The sequence below is a fragment of the Archocentrus centrarchus genome, chromosome 14, assembly GCF_007364275.1.
Source record: "Archocentrus centrarchus isolate MPI-CPG fArcCen1 chromosome 14, fArcCen1, whole genome shotgun sequence".
Lineage (NCBI taxonomy): Eukaryota > Metazoa > Chordata > Actinopteri > Cichliformes > Cichlidae > Archocentrus > Archocentrus centrarchus.
The window spans coordinates 1,869,277-1,883,694 of NC_044359.1; the positions used below are offsets into that span (position 1 = coordinate 1,869,277).

Sequence of the window (14,418 nt, forward strand, 5' to 3'; positions counted from 1 at the left end):
CCTGTCTCATCTTAGGCCAGAAGAAGCGTTCTCTTGCCAGTGCTACCATTTTATCTGCACCTAAGTGTCCCATCTCCTCATGCAGGAGTTTGTACACAACTGGCTTCAGACAATCAGGAACAACTAGCTGTTTTCGTGTCGCCGTCTCCCTTCTGAGGATACCATCACCATCCATGTGTAGGCGGGGCCACTCTCTGAGAAGCTGTCTGACACCTTCATTCTCTGCCAGTTTGTCTTTATGTTTCATGTGGGCGTGTGTCCTTTAAGGTAATCCATAACTTTGGTCCGCAGTATCTCTCTGGACGTCTGCATGTCAGCACGCCCATTCAAACTCTGTTCTTAGTGATTTTATATATAGTAAACTCAATCTAGGAAATCTGGAGGCCAAGCCAACACCTCAAACTCTTTTTTGCATTATCCTGCAGAAAAAGGCCACACCCTTCATGTAATATTGTTTTACATGGCAGGGTGTACATGGTCTGCAACAATGCTTATGTAGGTGGTATGTCTCAAAGTAACAATCGCATGGATGGTTTCCCAGCAAAGCATTGCCCAAAGCATTACACTATCTCCACGATCTTGCCTTCTTCCCATAGTGGATCCTGGTGCCAGGTGTTTCCCAGGTAAGTGCATCCAGCCATCCACATGATTCATCAGACCAGAACACCTCCTTGCATTGCTCTGTGGTCCAGTTCTAATGCTCATGTGCCCATTGTTGATGCTTTTGGTGTTGGACAGGGGTCAGCATGGGCATCCTGACTGTCCTGCTGCTATGCAGCCCCATACGCAACAAACTGTAATGCACTGTGTATTCTGATATCTTTCTATCAGAGCCAGCTACTATGTACAAACTGCTGAAAAGTGACTTTACAAGGAGAAAATCTCAGAAAAGCAGGGAATGGTTAGTTTGCGGGACTTGGGCTGCTGAACTCTCAATGGGGTAGCATGGTGTCTGACTCCTGCAAACACCGAACAGCTGAGATACTGAAGAGCAGGAGGAACATTTTACTCGAACACCATCAGCATGATAACTCACATTTGATGTTTAAACTCAGTGTGGCTTCCACTTCCTGATGATGTCATTGCAGTGTCATGTGACCTTCATGTTGTAGCAGACCCCAGAATTGACCTCCGTCAGCCTCACAGTGATCCAGTGATATCGGTCTTCATCCCTCATCCTGTTCATACAGGAGCCAATCACAGTGGACTCTGCTAACTGTGTCCATGGAACCAGAAAAAGTTTGGAGGTGTTTCCCACAGTATGTGCAGCATCAAACTTCCTGTTTCCTGTTCATCCAGGCTGCTTTATGTCTCTTACATCATGTGGTCTGCAAACCTGCAGGATTCAGCAGGTAGCTCACCCTGCTGCTTCTTTCTCGACAGTATGAGTCCAGTCTGTGTCACAGCCCACTGAGAACACTCCCAGTACACCTGGTGACCAGTCTGACTGGGATTAGTGGTAATTTTGTGATTCTCCATCTGTGTTTCTGCAGGAGACCCCCCCGAGTTATCACAACAAACAGTATTTCTCCACGTTTGACAACGACCAGGACTCTTCAGATGGGAACTGTGCCAAATCACGTCTGGGGGCATTCTGGTACAATAGATGTTCCAGTCTTAGTGCAAATGTCAGTTCTTCCATCCAGAGAATGTCCTGAATGACATTTGTCCAGTCTTCTAGTGTAGGTGGTTTGTCAGTCATCCAATTCTGAGTGACTGCTACATATTTTAGTCGACTAAATTGACTGTAGATTTAGTCGACTATATTCTTATAATTTCATCGACTAAAACTAAAACTATTCAAATGACTAAATTATGACTAAAACTAAATTACATTTTCATCAAAAGACTATTACTAAAACTAAATCAAAATTTGCTGTCAAAATTAGCACTGTTCTCAAGGTCTTTGTATTTGTTTTGGATTTTTGCCTAGACCTTGGGATTTTGTATTTTGAACATTCAAGCATTTAAAGCTATGCTTCAAGTTAAGTTTTACATCATGTGTCCTGCACTGGGGTCCAGCCCTGCCCGCCACACAGCTGCATTCTGACATATATCCAATCTGCGAACCAGAGCTGGCCGAAGCCTTGAAGGAGCTCTAAGCAAAATTTGATTTGGGGCCCCCTTCATACCACTTCATTGTCCCCTGAACCTAACCAGTATTAATGCTGGACAGTTAAAGTTGATTATTAATTTTTTGTTTTTAGCATGCATTGCTGTTTCAGCCTCATGTACATATGCCCACAGAAAAACAATGTGTTTTCAATTCAGTTCAATTCAATTATGTTTATACAGCACCAAATCAGAACAGTCACCTCAAAGCACTTTATATTGTAAGTTAAAGACCCTACAATAATTACAGAGAAAACCCAACAGTCAGACTAATCTTAAAAACAGAGAGGGTGTCTGTCTCCTGAATCCAAGCTGGGAGCTGGTTCCACAGAAGAGGGGCCTGAAAGCTGAAGGCTCTGCCTCCCATTCTACTCTTAAGTATCCGAGGAACCACAAGTAAGCCAGCAGTCTGAGAGCAAAGTGCTCTGTTGGGGTGATATGGTACTATGAGGTCTTTGAGATAAGATGGGGCCTGATTATTCAAGACCTTGTAGGTGAGGAGAAGGATTTTAAATTCTATTCTAGATTTAACAGGGAGCCAATGAAGAGAAGCCAATATGGGAGAAATCTGCTCTCTCTTTCTGGTCCCTGTCAGTACTCTAGCTGCAGCATTTTGGATCAGCTGAAGGCTTTTCAGGGAGCTTTTAGGACAGCCTGATAATAATGAATTACAATAGTCCACCCTAGAAGTAATAAATTCATGAATGAGCTTTTCAGCATCACTCTGAGAAAGGATGTTTCTAATTTTAGAAATATTGCGCAAATACAAAAAAGCAGTCCTACATATTTGTTTAATATGTGCATTGAAGGACATATCCTGGTCAAAAATGACTCCAAGATTTCTCACAGTGTTACTGGAGGCCAAAGTAATGCCATCCAGAATAAGTATCTGGTTAGACACCATGTTTCTAAGATTTGTGGGGCCAAGAACAAGAATTTCAGTTTTGGAGGTACATGGAGGTAACGGTGGGGCTGATGGTGGGGAAGTAGCTTTTAAAGCTTTCTTTTCCCGTCTGCTGGAGGGAACATCACAGCACACGTTGCCAAGTTTATGAAACACAGCGCGCATGGTATCAATACGCTGCTCCTCTTTTGACCATGACTTTTTACCTAATAAAGTTGGTGTTTTTTCCTGTGTTCTTTCAATCGTTTTTTAGCTTTAATTTCTTCCTCCATAAGTTTATTTTTCATTGCTCCAACAGAAGTAATCTTTGCATCTGCTAGGACCTCAACCCAAATAGTTTGCAAATCTCTTTTCATTTCTTCTTTTCTGGCTGCAACTTCCCCACTGACTAGCTGAGCCTTCATCGACTCCCAGTGTACCAAAACATCATACTCGCAACCATCAGCCATTCTCAGACAGTCAGACAATCACTCACTCACCCCCACACAAGCAAATGCAGCAGCAAAGCAGGTTCAACAGCGCAGCAACCAGGCAGTCAATTAATAAATGCAACACAAAGCAATTTCAACAGGTACCAGCTCCTCTCTCTTTTTTTTTGTTGTTGTTTTATAATAAAAAATCTCTTTATCTCCTGAGGCTTTTAAAGGGTTTTAGTTGCTTTTATGGATTTCTGAGATCAAGGTTCGTGTAAAGAACTGCGAAGACCACAAGTGTATACTCTATCAACTTTTCTACCGGGAGCCGTAAACAGACGCGTCTCTGTCTACGCCGCTCAACTTTCCAAAGGATATGAGTAAGAGACAAATGTTCTGCTTTAGATTTCAGGAAAACCAAAGGCCCTCTAAACCCAAAAAACCCCCTGAGAAGGGCACTCGTTCGGTCCGCTGATCAGACGGCCCATGGGCTCCTCACCATCCGACTCATTTTGCCCATATTTTCTTTACTCTGTTATAAACTAATTTGCTTTAGTTTTTCTTGTTACTCTCTGTCTTATATATACAAACACAAACTTGTGTGAGTTGGCTGCGATCTACACCGCTGCCTCTCTGACCACCAGTGACCACAAATTTAAACAATGCCAATATGCAGAATTTAGAAAGGTCTCTGCTTACCTCTTAGGTGGACGTCCAGGTCACTCATAGCCTCAAGGAGTCGGTACTGCACCGCGGACCCTTGAAGCGGCAATTGTCGGTTGCCAAAATACTCTTTATTTCCAGAAGACTGCAAAAAATCAAAATCCTGTTCGTTCCACGTCGGGGGTCACCATTTGTTGTAATTTATATATATATATGGTGCATGTGCGTGCTCTTTTAAACGAAAAGGATTCAAACGACAACGGAATAAAAATCAATAACTTGAATTTAATCAGCCAAAATCACACAAGTTACAGACCGGTCTGGGTGAGACTGCAACCTATCTGAGCTAATACAAATCAGCTGGTTCAGGGCATGAAGTCTGAACCCCTCTCTGGCTAAGCCCAGACATGTAATTTTTTGTTATCACATTGTATTACATCATTAAAAATATCTGAAAATGTGCAAGGGTGGTTCAGGCTGGTTCAGGCTGGTTCCCATCAGCTGTTGGTTTGGGGGACCTTGGATGTTCCCCTTATCGTTCTGTTTATCTCCTCAGACGCCTGAGACGACCGTCGCCGCTCTGGCCAGCACTTTCTGGGATCTGTTATGAAAAACACAGAGACACAAAAAGGCCTAGCCTGTTCTTGCTACAACACAAAACAAAATGTACCTCTTCTCTGTTGATTAGCAACACTTTCTTCATTTCTTTCTTCTAAGATAATTTAATAAATTTGATTCAGCAAAGGCAGAAATGCATAAAATGAAAAATAATTGTGATTTTCATGACATTAATTCCTTCAGTGCCTTCTGGAGGTGATTTCTGAACCTTATAAGACCTCCTGAGAATCAACTATTTAAAAAAGCATATGAACTGTGTGCTTGATTAAGAGCATCAGTATAACAGGAGTATTAAAATGATGCATTATTCTTAGGGATGCGCCGATCCGATATTCAGTATCAGTATCGGTCCGATCCTGGCCTAAATTACTGGATTGGATATCGGAAAGAAATAAAAAATACAATTGGATCCGATCCGACCTACATTAGCTGTATTACAGGGCTCTGTGGTCTTCTTCTTCTTGAGGGTTTGCTGTTGACCAAACCAGCTTCAAGCTACATTACCGCCATCTACTGGAATGGAGTGGGGATCAGGAAACAACCCCCTCAGTGCGACGGATTCCCTTTGACACTGAGTGGATCATCGCTGACATGTTTTTCCGCCTCCACCGCTCTCTGCTGTGTTTGTGTGTTGTGCTCGTTGTGCTGAGAATCAGCTGTTATTTTTTCTCTACTTCAGCTCCCGGACAAACTGCTAGCAAGTTAGTGATTGTTTGGTACAGGAAGGGCTCCTTCCTCGTCAAATTACAAGATTACGCTCAGGCAGCCCCCAGTTTTTCAACATAAACACTGATGACGCAACAGCAGCAGTCAGCTGATTTACGTGCAGTTTGTCTGCACAGAGGTGGAGCCGGTGAGCTCAGATGGAGCAGAAGAAAGTTTTCGTCCCTGTAACCTCCATTAAACCTTTACTGGGAAACAGCTGGAGGTCCTTCATCAACCATCTGATCAGTAAAGGAAGAAAAGAGAACTTTGTAGCTGCTCCATCCACCCTGTTTGTTTTACACAGGGAAAAACTGCAGTGCGGAAGTTAAAATATGCAGATGAATTGTTAATATGAAAAAAGTATTTCTTATTCAGTTACTCGGGTAATTGATGGTATAATTGATTGAATACTCAATTACTAAATTAAGCAGCCCTACTGAAATTTGCAACATACCATAAGCCAAAGCATCACCTTCTCACATAGGAGCAACAGGATTCAGGTGATGGAGCGATTGTTGTAAGTAAGTAAAGTTTATTTATTTAGTGCTTTTCACAGACAAAAAGTCACAAAGCACTGTACCATAATTAAAACAATATCAAAAAACCCAGATAAAACACCATGTTAAAAACATATTAACATTACCATATTAAAACAATAAAAATAAAGTCAAGAGAAAGCCTGGTTAAACAGACTCCACAGAGTCGGCTAAATGGTACTGGAGTGGTAAACAGTTCCAGAGCTTCGGCATCACTGCCTGAAAAGCTCTGCCCCTCCCTGGTTCTTAGTCTTGTATGTGGGACACTAAAAGATTCTGATTTTGTTGTGTGAGAGACTGTTGACTTATGTAAAATGTATCCAGGCATTTGAAATCAATTGTTCTTTGTTTTGTTTTTAAAGTGATCAGTTTTGTATCCGTATCGGCAGATAAAATATCGGTATCGGACCTAAAAAAGTGGTATTGTGCCATCCCTAATTATTCTTTACAATCAATTCATCCATCATTTGTTGTTGCATGTGTTGATTTTCTGTGTGTATATTTTGGGGAGTTTTTCTTTGTGTGACCTTTGGCTTTGATGGATGTCACTTCCTGTAGCTCGGTGCTGTTCCCTTCAGTCCTGCTGAGGAGAGCTGAGTCAGTGTGAGTGCTCCTGTTCAGTGTTTAAATGCAGGAAAAGTGCTAAGAAGTCTTTTGGGTGTTTTTAATGTTAACTGTCATGTTTCTGATGAGTAAAGTACTTTATTAGAATATATTTATTTGCTGATCATAAGCTCGGCTGCAGGAGCGTGCAGGTGGTTTCTTCTCCTCTCTCCTGCAAAGGTGTGCAGGTGGAAGCTGCTCACATGAAACAGTTCTCCTGAGAGTATAACCCCACCTCAGCAGCAAAATCAGCTCCTCTCCTTCCTCCAAAGCAGCTTGTGGAAACATGAAGTTTCAGTTCAGACCTGCTGCATGAGCTCTTCTAAACTTTCCTCATCACAAATGTCACTATTAAAATCCTGAGGACCAGCACATGACCAGCACTGGCTGCTCTTTTGTCTCTGAGCCAGAGATGATGATGGACCGGCCCTGAGGCTCACTGTGACATGTTGTAAAGCTAATGCTAAAGCTACAGCCTCCTTCCAGTAGCACTCAGTGAGGCTGCAGGACTCATTCTGTAGACACTGCAGCAGCATCCAGAGCTCTGCTGTCCACCTCTGGCTTCAATGGAGAGTAAAATATGAAGCACAGAGCACGACAGTGGAGACCTTTGGTGCTGCAGGTGATGCATTTGTGGACCTGGGAAATCTGATGTTTTCTTTGAAGGCTTGCTGACATCGTAACCTCTGTCCAACAAACATGTCTGTGTTTATCAATATGAAAGACACAAAATCTGAATTAAGGTTTCATTTAAACCTGCAGCATAATTTGGGATTATCAGGGACTAGAAAAATCTGACAAAATTCAACACAACAAATTAGTTTATCCACAACACAACATCACTACTCATGTAATATCCTGGTTTCTCCTGTATCTTCTCTCTTTGCCATCTTCTTTATTCTTGGTTTCCATGTTTTTGTCTCTTCATTTTTTAGTATCAGTTCATTGTCTTTTGGTCACTTCCTGGTTTACTTTGTTTTCTCGTGTTTGTTTTTACTTTTACAGAGAACAACCTGGTACTGAACACCATGAAAACCAAAGAGATCATCATCGACTTCAGGAAGCACAGGACTGACCCAGCTCCCCTCTACATCAACGGCGAGCGTGTGGAGAGGGTCCACACCTTCAGGTTTCTTGGTGTCCTCATCTCTGCTGATCTCTCTTGGTCAGATAACATCACAGCTGTTATCAAGAAGGCTCAGCAGCGACTTCACTTCCTGAGGGTCCTCAGGAAGAACAACTTGGACTCAAACCTGCTGCTGACCTTCTACCGCTCATCCATTGAGAGCCTGCTGACCTACTGTATCACAGTATGGTACGGCAGCTGCACTGAGGCAGACAGGGTCAGGCTTCAGAGGGTAGTCAAGACAGCACAAAGAATCGTTGGCTGCCCTCTCCCCTCCCTGATGGACATCTACACCTCCTGCTGCATCAGCAGAGCCAGGAACATCATCAAGGACAGCTCACACCCTGGCTTTGTCCTGTTTGACCTGCTGCCCTCTGGCAGGTGCATCAAAGCCAGAACAGACTCAAGAACAGTTTCTTCGCCAGAGCAATCACCACCCTGAACTCTCACACTCACCCACTGTAACTGTGCAACACCCACATCTCTGTGCAATATTAGATTATTCATACTGAACAATATCTAACATTCCTATATTGGTAATATCCAGTATTCATTCACTAGTGCAATATTCATCTTCATTTTTATATGTATGCACTTATTTACTTTTCTTACAATGTACAGATGCACCAATGTATGTATATATTTTTATACATTCTATTTTTTGTATATTTTATACATTATTTTCTGTATATTTCTTGATTATACTAGACTATAATATTTTTATTTTTTATTTTAGAGAATTTGATTTTCTATTGCATGGCACTGAACAGGAGTGGCCCTCCTATCTCATTGTACATCCTGTATAATGACAATAAAAGGCATTCTATTCTATTTTTTTTTTTTCACTGTTTATTTAAGAAAAAACAATTGCACTGAAAGGAAGAAAATTCCTAATTTTTTATTGTTTTTTATTATAATTCTACTTGAAAAGAGAAACAAAGAACTAGAAAAAAAATCTAGTGAGGGGAGATTTTTTATTTTATTTTTGTATTGTGGTTCCTCCTTTTGTCCCTCAAAAGATACACGTTTGGCAAAATTCTATCCTGGGTCTTTTGAATCTATGAAGCTTAAATATGAGACAGTATCGGTATCAATATAGGCGATACCAGTCCTGAATTTACTTGGTTTCGGAGTCATGCCAAAATTTCCGGTATCACCCCTCCAGGATGAAAAGCTGCTAAACTTAGTGACAAAGTTGCCAAGTTGGCAACATTACTGAAATGAATCTTTGAATGAATCCATGTTTAATACAATTGGCAAAGTGGTTCAATACAGCTTTATTACTTTATGCGAGTAGCAACCATTGTTTCCTCTTTTTGTTTTAATTTCTAAGTCTTAAGCTGTTCTTCTTAGAGAAGATAAAAAGTTGAGCTCAAACTTACTGTGATTCTAGTGATCAGAGAAAAACTGAGACACCATTAAGAACAGAGCTCTTTATCTGAGGTGTGTGGCTCTTAAAAGAGCCGTTGTTGTCTCGGTTGCTGGGAGTGAGTTTAGCCGCCGAAGCCGTACAGAGTGCGGCCCTGCCTCTTCAGAGCGTACACCACGTCCATGGCGGTCACGGTCTTCCTCTTGGCGTGCTCGGTGTAGGTGACGGCGTCACGGATCACGTTCTCCAGGAACACCTTCAGCACACCGCGGGTCTCCTCGTAGATCAGACCGGAGATACGCTTAACTCCGCCACGGCGAGCCAGACGGCGGATGGCGGGCTTGGTGATGCCCTGGATGTTATCGCGGAGAACTTTACGGTGACGCTTGGCGCCTCCTTTTCCGAGTCCCTTGCCTCCTTTGCCCCTTCCACTCATGGTTACAGTTTCTTCTTTGAACGATCAAAGTCGAATGAAAGTCACGCTGCAGCCTCTGTGTGCTTATGGCTGCTCTGCGGACGTAATAGAGAACATGCGGCGTGAGAGTCGCTGGGCGGATCAGCTCAGTGGCTCCGCCCACTCTTTTCTGGCCTGAATGTGGAACCTGCGGATTATTTACTTTATAGTTTTTAATCACAGATGGTGTTTAGCATCCATCAAAGCTGCTTCATCACAGCCTGCATTTTATTTCACACAATAACTTAAATCTAAACCAAAGTGTGCTCATAAGTCACAAAGTGCATAAAAAGCCTCTCACATTTTACCTGATGTCTTTGTTACTGCAGGCTCCAAACTTGAGTAAAATGTATTCATATACAATAACAAATGTAGACAAACCCATAGGTATTTTAATGCAGTTCATACTCTTTAAAAAAAAGAAACACATGTATGTCACACAGTTAATATAATGTAAAGGTTTTCATTATTTCTCTTTAAATTTTAAGTGAGTTTTTTAATGAATATGTAGGAAGAAACAAATAGAGGAAGTGAGGTCACTGTCTTTAATTTAAAATATGAAACTTAAAAGACAAAAGTTTTAATAAGGCTTTAACTAATCAGGGTGCTGGATTGATTCTCATTTTCCATTTCACAGGTTGATAATGAAACACACACTAGTAAGTTTTATTTAGTGCTTTTCACAGACACAAAGTTGGGAATTAATAATGTACAGATTGAACAAGTCTTTCAACATGTTTCTAGGAGTAATTTTGGATCCCAAATACCCAGTTTCACATGTTGGAAACCCCATATTAAACATGTGTGTAATAAGATGGCAAACATTACAGGGATATCAGGGAAAACAAGGCATATCTTGAACAATAAAACCTTGGACACTGTTTACTGTACACTGATATTGCCATATCTAGAGTATTGTGTTGAAGTTTGGGGTAACACAAAAGTTCTTTATAGTAAATATGCATAATGCAAAAAAGAGCACTATGATAGATATATAATATTTGGTATCAGGAACATACAAATCCACTTTTCTTTAAATCACAGCTTATGAAGTTTATGGATTTAGTACAATTTCAAACTGCTCAGGTGATGTTTAAAGCCCCAAACAGAAAGCTTTCAAAGAATATTCAGAATTTCTTTAATAACAGTGACAGGATCTGAGGGAAAAGTAACTTAGTACAAACATGTGTTCACAGCACTCTTAAAAGTATGTGTGTGTCAGTTTGTGGAGTGTTTGTGGAATAGTTTAGATGATGAAATAAAGCAAAGTACAAATATTACACAATTAAAAAAGATATGAGTATATAAACAATGTGCATAAATCTGAACGTGATAGGATCACTGAATTGTATATACATGTACATTAAGCTCTGATTTATAGAAGATTACCAGTAAATACAATTTACTCACTTTGATATGTGTAGCCAGACATACATATGTGTATAAATATACATGTTTGGGTTATAATATAACTGGTTTAATAAAGAATTGGTATGACATAGGGACAGGACAAGATAAGCTTCTTCCTGCTTGTTTTCAAACACCCTGAGATTGGTTGATACAAAACTACATTAATAACTTTAAAAAGTTGTACCTGCAGTCTGTAAATATGCATAGGTTTTATTTTATCAAAACTTTGTTTGAAATCCATTTTTAAAAAAAGTGCTGTACATGGTAAATGCAAACAAAGACATTAGCCAAACGCCATAAAAGCTAAAAAATGTTTAAATTTCCACTGGTCATGATGCTGTTTAGTGCTGCAATTACTACTTATACAGTTGGGAGAAGACCATGCAGCATCTACTACTGGATCAGAACACAGACTGCATGAAGACAGCAGTGTAAAAAACGGTGGAGAATCTGCTCTGAGCAGAGGTGTGTGGCTCTGAAAAGAGCCGTTGGGTTGCTGCTTGACAGCAGGACAGTTTACTTGGAGCTGGTGTACTTGGTGACGGCCTTGGTGCCCTCGGACACGGCGTGCTTGGCCAGCTCACCGGGCAGCAGAAGGCGCACGGCGGTCTGGATCTCCCTCGACGTGATGGTCGAGCGCTTGTTGTAGTGAGCCAGGCGGGACGCCTCACCGGCGATGCGCTCGAAGATGTCGTTGACGAACGAGTTCATGATGCTCATGGCCTTGGAAGAGATGCCCGTGTCGGGGTGCACCTGCTTCAGCACCTTGTACACGTAGATGGCGTAGCTCTCCTTCCTGGTCTTTCTCTTCTTCTTGCCGCCCTTGCCGGCGGTCTTAGTCACGGCTTTCTTCGAGCCCTTCTTGGGCGCTGACTTGGCAGGTTCAGGCATTTTCTTTCTTCACTACTTCACAGCAGAGAATGAGCTGTGCTGACGACAGAGCGGCTCCTCTTATTCTCCCTGCATGCAAATCAGGTTGTGCCGTTCCCCGCCTGTCATTGGTCGAGATGTTGCTCACCATCTACGGAGGGTAGGTCGTTACTGCGCAGTCTCACAATGGAGAGAAGGAAACGCTCGGACAGCGTCTTCTCGTTTCATCCTGTGCGCCTTATTTAATGTGAAGGACGCGGCTCGGTGAGAGTTTCCTTCTGACACGAGCACAGCTTTGTGTGTATTTTTATGAGGCTCGCATATTTAATAGCGATGGACTGAACGAGATGTTGCGAAGCGCTGAACCGTTTGTGCCGGAAGTGAATCGAAGTTTCGAAACGACCTGAAACCCTCTCCACAGCGACACCTGCTGGCTAATTTGGTTTACGCCACATCTTGATAAACAGTGACGCAGACAAGCCTGCACCTGTACTAGACTATCAATAATTCTGATCAACACGTGTTTTGGAAAAATTCCTCTGCAAACAAGGAAAAAAAAAAAACTGAGACTGTTAAAGGCAGGAAGCTGTGACTGCAGTGAACAAAGTACATCAGCAAATATTCAAATATTTTCTCCCTCTGTTCGTGTGTGTGAGAGCATTTCAGCTGCTTAGCAATTCAATGCTACGCACAATAATTAAAAAATATGTATAAAGTGAGAAAAGCGAGTTTATTGTGATGAGCACACAGGGTTTCAGCTGATTTTGGGGTCTGTGATTTGCATTTTTGGATGTGTTTGGTTGACTTTTAAGCTTTCTGGGAGTTTGTGTCATCAGGTTTGTTCTACACTGTCAAGAAGGTGGTGTAACATTAGGCTTTCATTTTAGCTCATTTAAAAAAATAATTAAATTAGAAAACCAAATAGATAGGTAGATACTTTATTGGTCCCACAAGGGAAATATGTTTCCTTCTTTTAAAAAGGTTGACATTTATTACGTTTTCATGGGCTGATTCTGACCAGTCACAACAATCATTTCCACATTGATTAATAGTTTTTGAAATCTGAGCAAAGATGTTATCCTCTGCTGAGCAATCTCTGCAGCCTCTCCTCTCTGATGTTTGACTCAGTCTGAGGCTTTGGTTACTCTGAACCTGCAGCCTTTCTCCTGTTTGGGAGATAGTTACATCAGGAGTCTCAGTGGGAATTAAAAAAGGGAAAAAGAAGGAATCCTCCTGGCTGTGCAGATGCATAAAAAGTGCTGAATTCACCCTTTATTGAAGTTTCACAAATTACAAACTTGCTTTTAATTATTCTGCTATCAGTTTAGAATAATCTAGTCCAGGTTTGAAGTGTCTAGGTGTTGTAGTTTTTTAACTAGAGTAGATTAAAGATGCTGAAGGTAGCAAATAATTAAGTGGAATGGCCCTTTAGCCATTTCCCGAATTGGACGCTGCAATCGGAAACCAACTTCAGCTTCACATAAAAATATTATCAAAACATCTGAAATCGATTAGAGCTCCTTCTAACAGCGCCCCCCAGTGGTAAACTCTTCAATGTCGTCACCTTGTTTAAATAATGGCCTAAGCCATTTTTTCAGGTTTTTCAGGAAACACAAAAAACTCAACTAAACATTGATAATGTGATATTTATAAATAATTTTACTCAAAAAGGTTATGACAATAGATTAAATTTGACATAGTAATTACAAGGCCTGTCCAACATAAGAGGAATAAATGACTTAGACAAATTTTTTATCATGCCTTTGTGACTTAAGCAATTTTAAATGTTCCACTCGGTCAACCATGAAGCATAACTAACAAACTAACTAAACATAATTATGAGGAGAAATTTACATCTCCTGACTTCTCACTCCAGCTCTTTGCTGGGTTCTTGACTGATGCCTTTTGATGCAGCAAATTGTCAAAGAAGTGAGGGCAGTCAGCATGGGCATGAGATGTTTCATTGACTGGAGATCCTGGAACTTTCTCTCCTTGATGGCCAGAGCACTTGGAAACATTGTGATCCACCTTTGTCCTCTGTGGCAGTGCTTCCCACGCAGAGTCCTCCATGAAGGACAGCTCCAAATGGATTTTACCTTCACTGCTAAACTGAAGAGTCTGCAAATCATGCAGTCAGCTCTCCAACTTTGTTTGCCTGGTCTGATGCTAATGAAGTAACCTGCATTCAGTGTCAGGAACTCATCATGATTAAGCGCTTTCACATGGATTTATTGCTATGATTAGGCTGCCTTTGTTTTGCCTTCATGGTGGTGGCTGTGACACAGGAGGCAGAGCAGATCCTCTACTAATCAGAAGGCTGGTAGTTTGATTCCCAGCTACTCCAGTCTGTATGCCAAAGTGTCCCTGGGCAAGAAACTGAACCCCAAGTTGCTCTCCAATGCAACTGTATGAGTGTGTGTGAATATTAGCTAGTAAGGACTTAGCTGTAGAAGGAAGTGCTTGTATGAATGTGTGAATGCAAACATGTTGTATGAAGTGCTTTGAGTGCTCAGCTAGACCAGAAAAGCACTATATAAGAATGAGGTCATTTATTATTTTATGGATCAGAGGACTCATCATAGGATGGGGTATAATTTGGTTCACAGATGACATCATCATCAACAGGTTTGCTCTC

The 14,418-nt window shown here is 41.4% G+C and overlaps 2 protein-coding genes across 2 annotated transcripts; both read right to left on the reverse strand.

Moving 5' to 3' along the window:
* Nucleotides 1-8,976: 8,976 nt before the first annotated feature.
* Nucleotides 8,977-9,502, reverse strand: LOC115792382 (histone H4). Its single transcript, XM_030746893.1, has one exon. The coding sequence runs from the start codon at nucleotides 9,483-9,485 to the stop codon at nucleotides 9,174-9,176; it is 312 nt and encodes a 103-aa protein (XP_030602753.1). The 5' UTR covers nucleotides 9,486-9,502; the 3' UTR covers nucleotides 8,977-9,173.
* A 1,858-nt stretch (nucleotides 9,503-11,360) lies between these two features.
* On the reverse strand, nucleotides 11,361-11,820 carry LOC115792379 (histone H2B 1/2). The gene has a single exon (XM_030746891.1). The coding sequence runs from the start codon at nucleotides 11,802-11,804 to the stop codon at nucleotides 11,430-11,432; it is 375 nt and encodes a 124-aa protein (XP_030602751.1). The 5' UTR covers nucleotides 11,805-11,820; the 3' UTR covers nucleotides 11,361-11,429.
* Nucleotides 11,821-14,418: the final 2,598 nt, after the last annotated feature.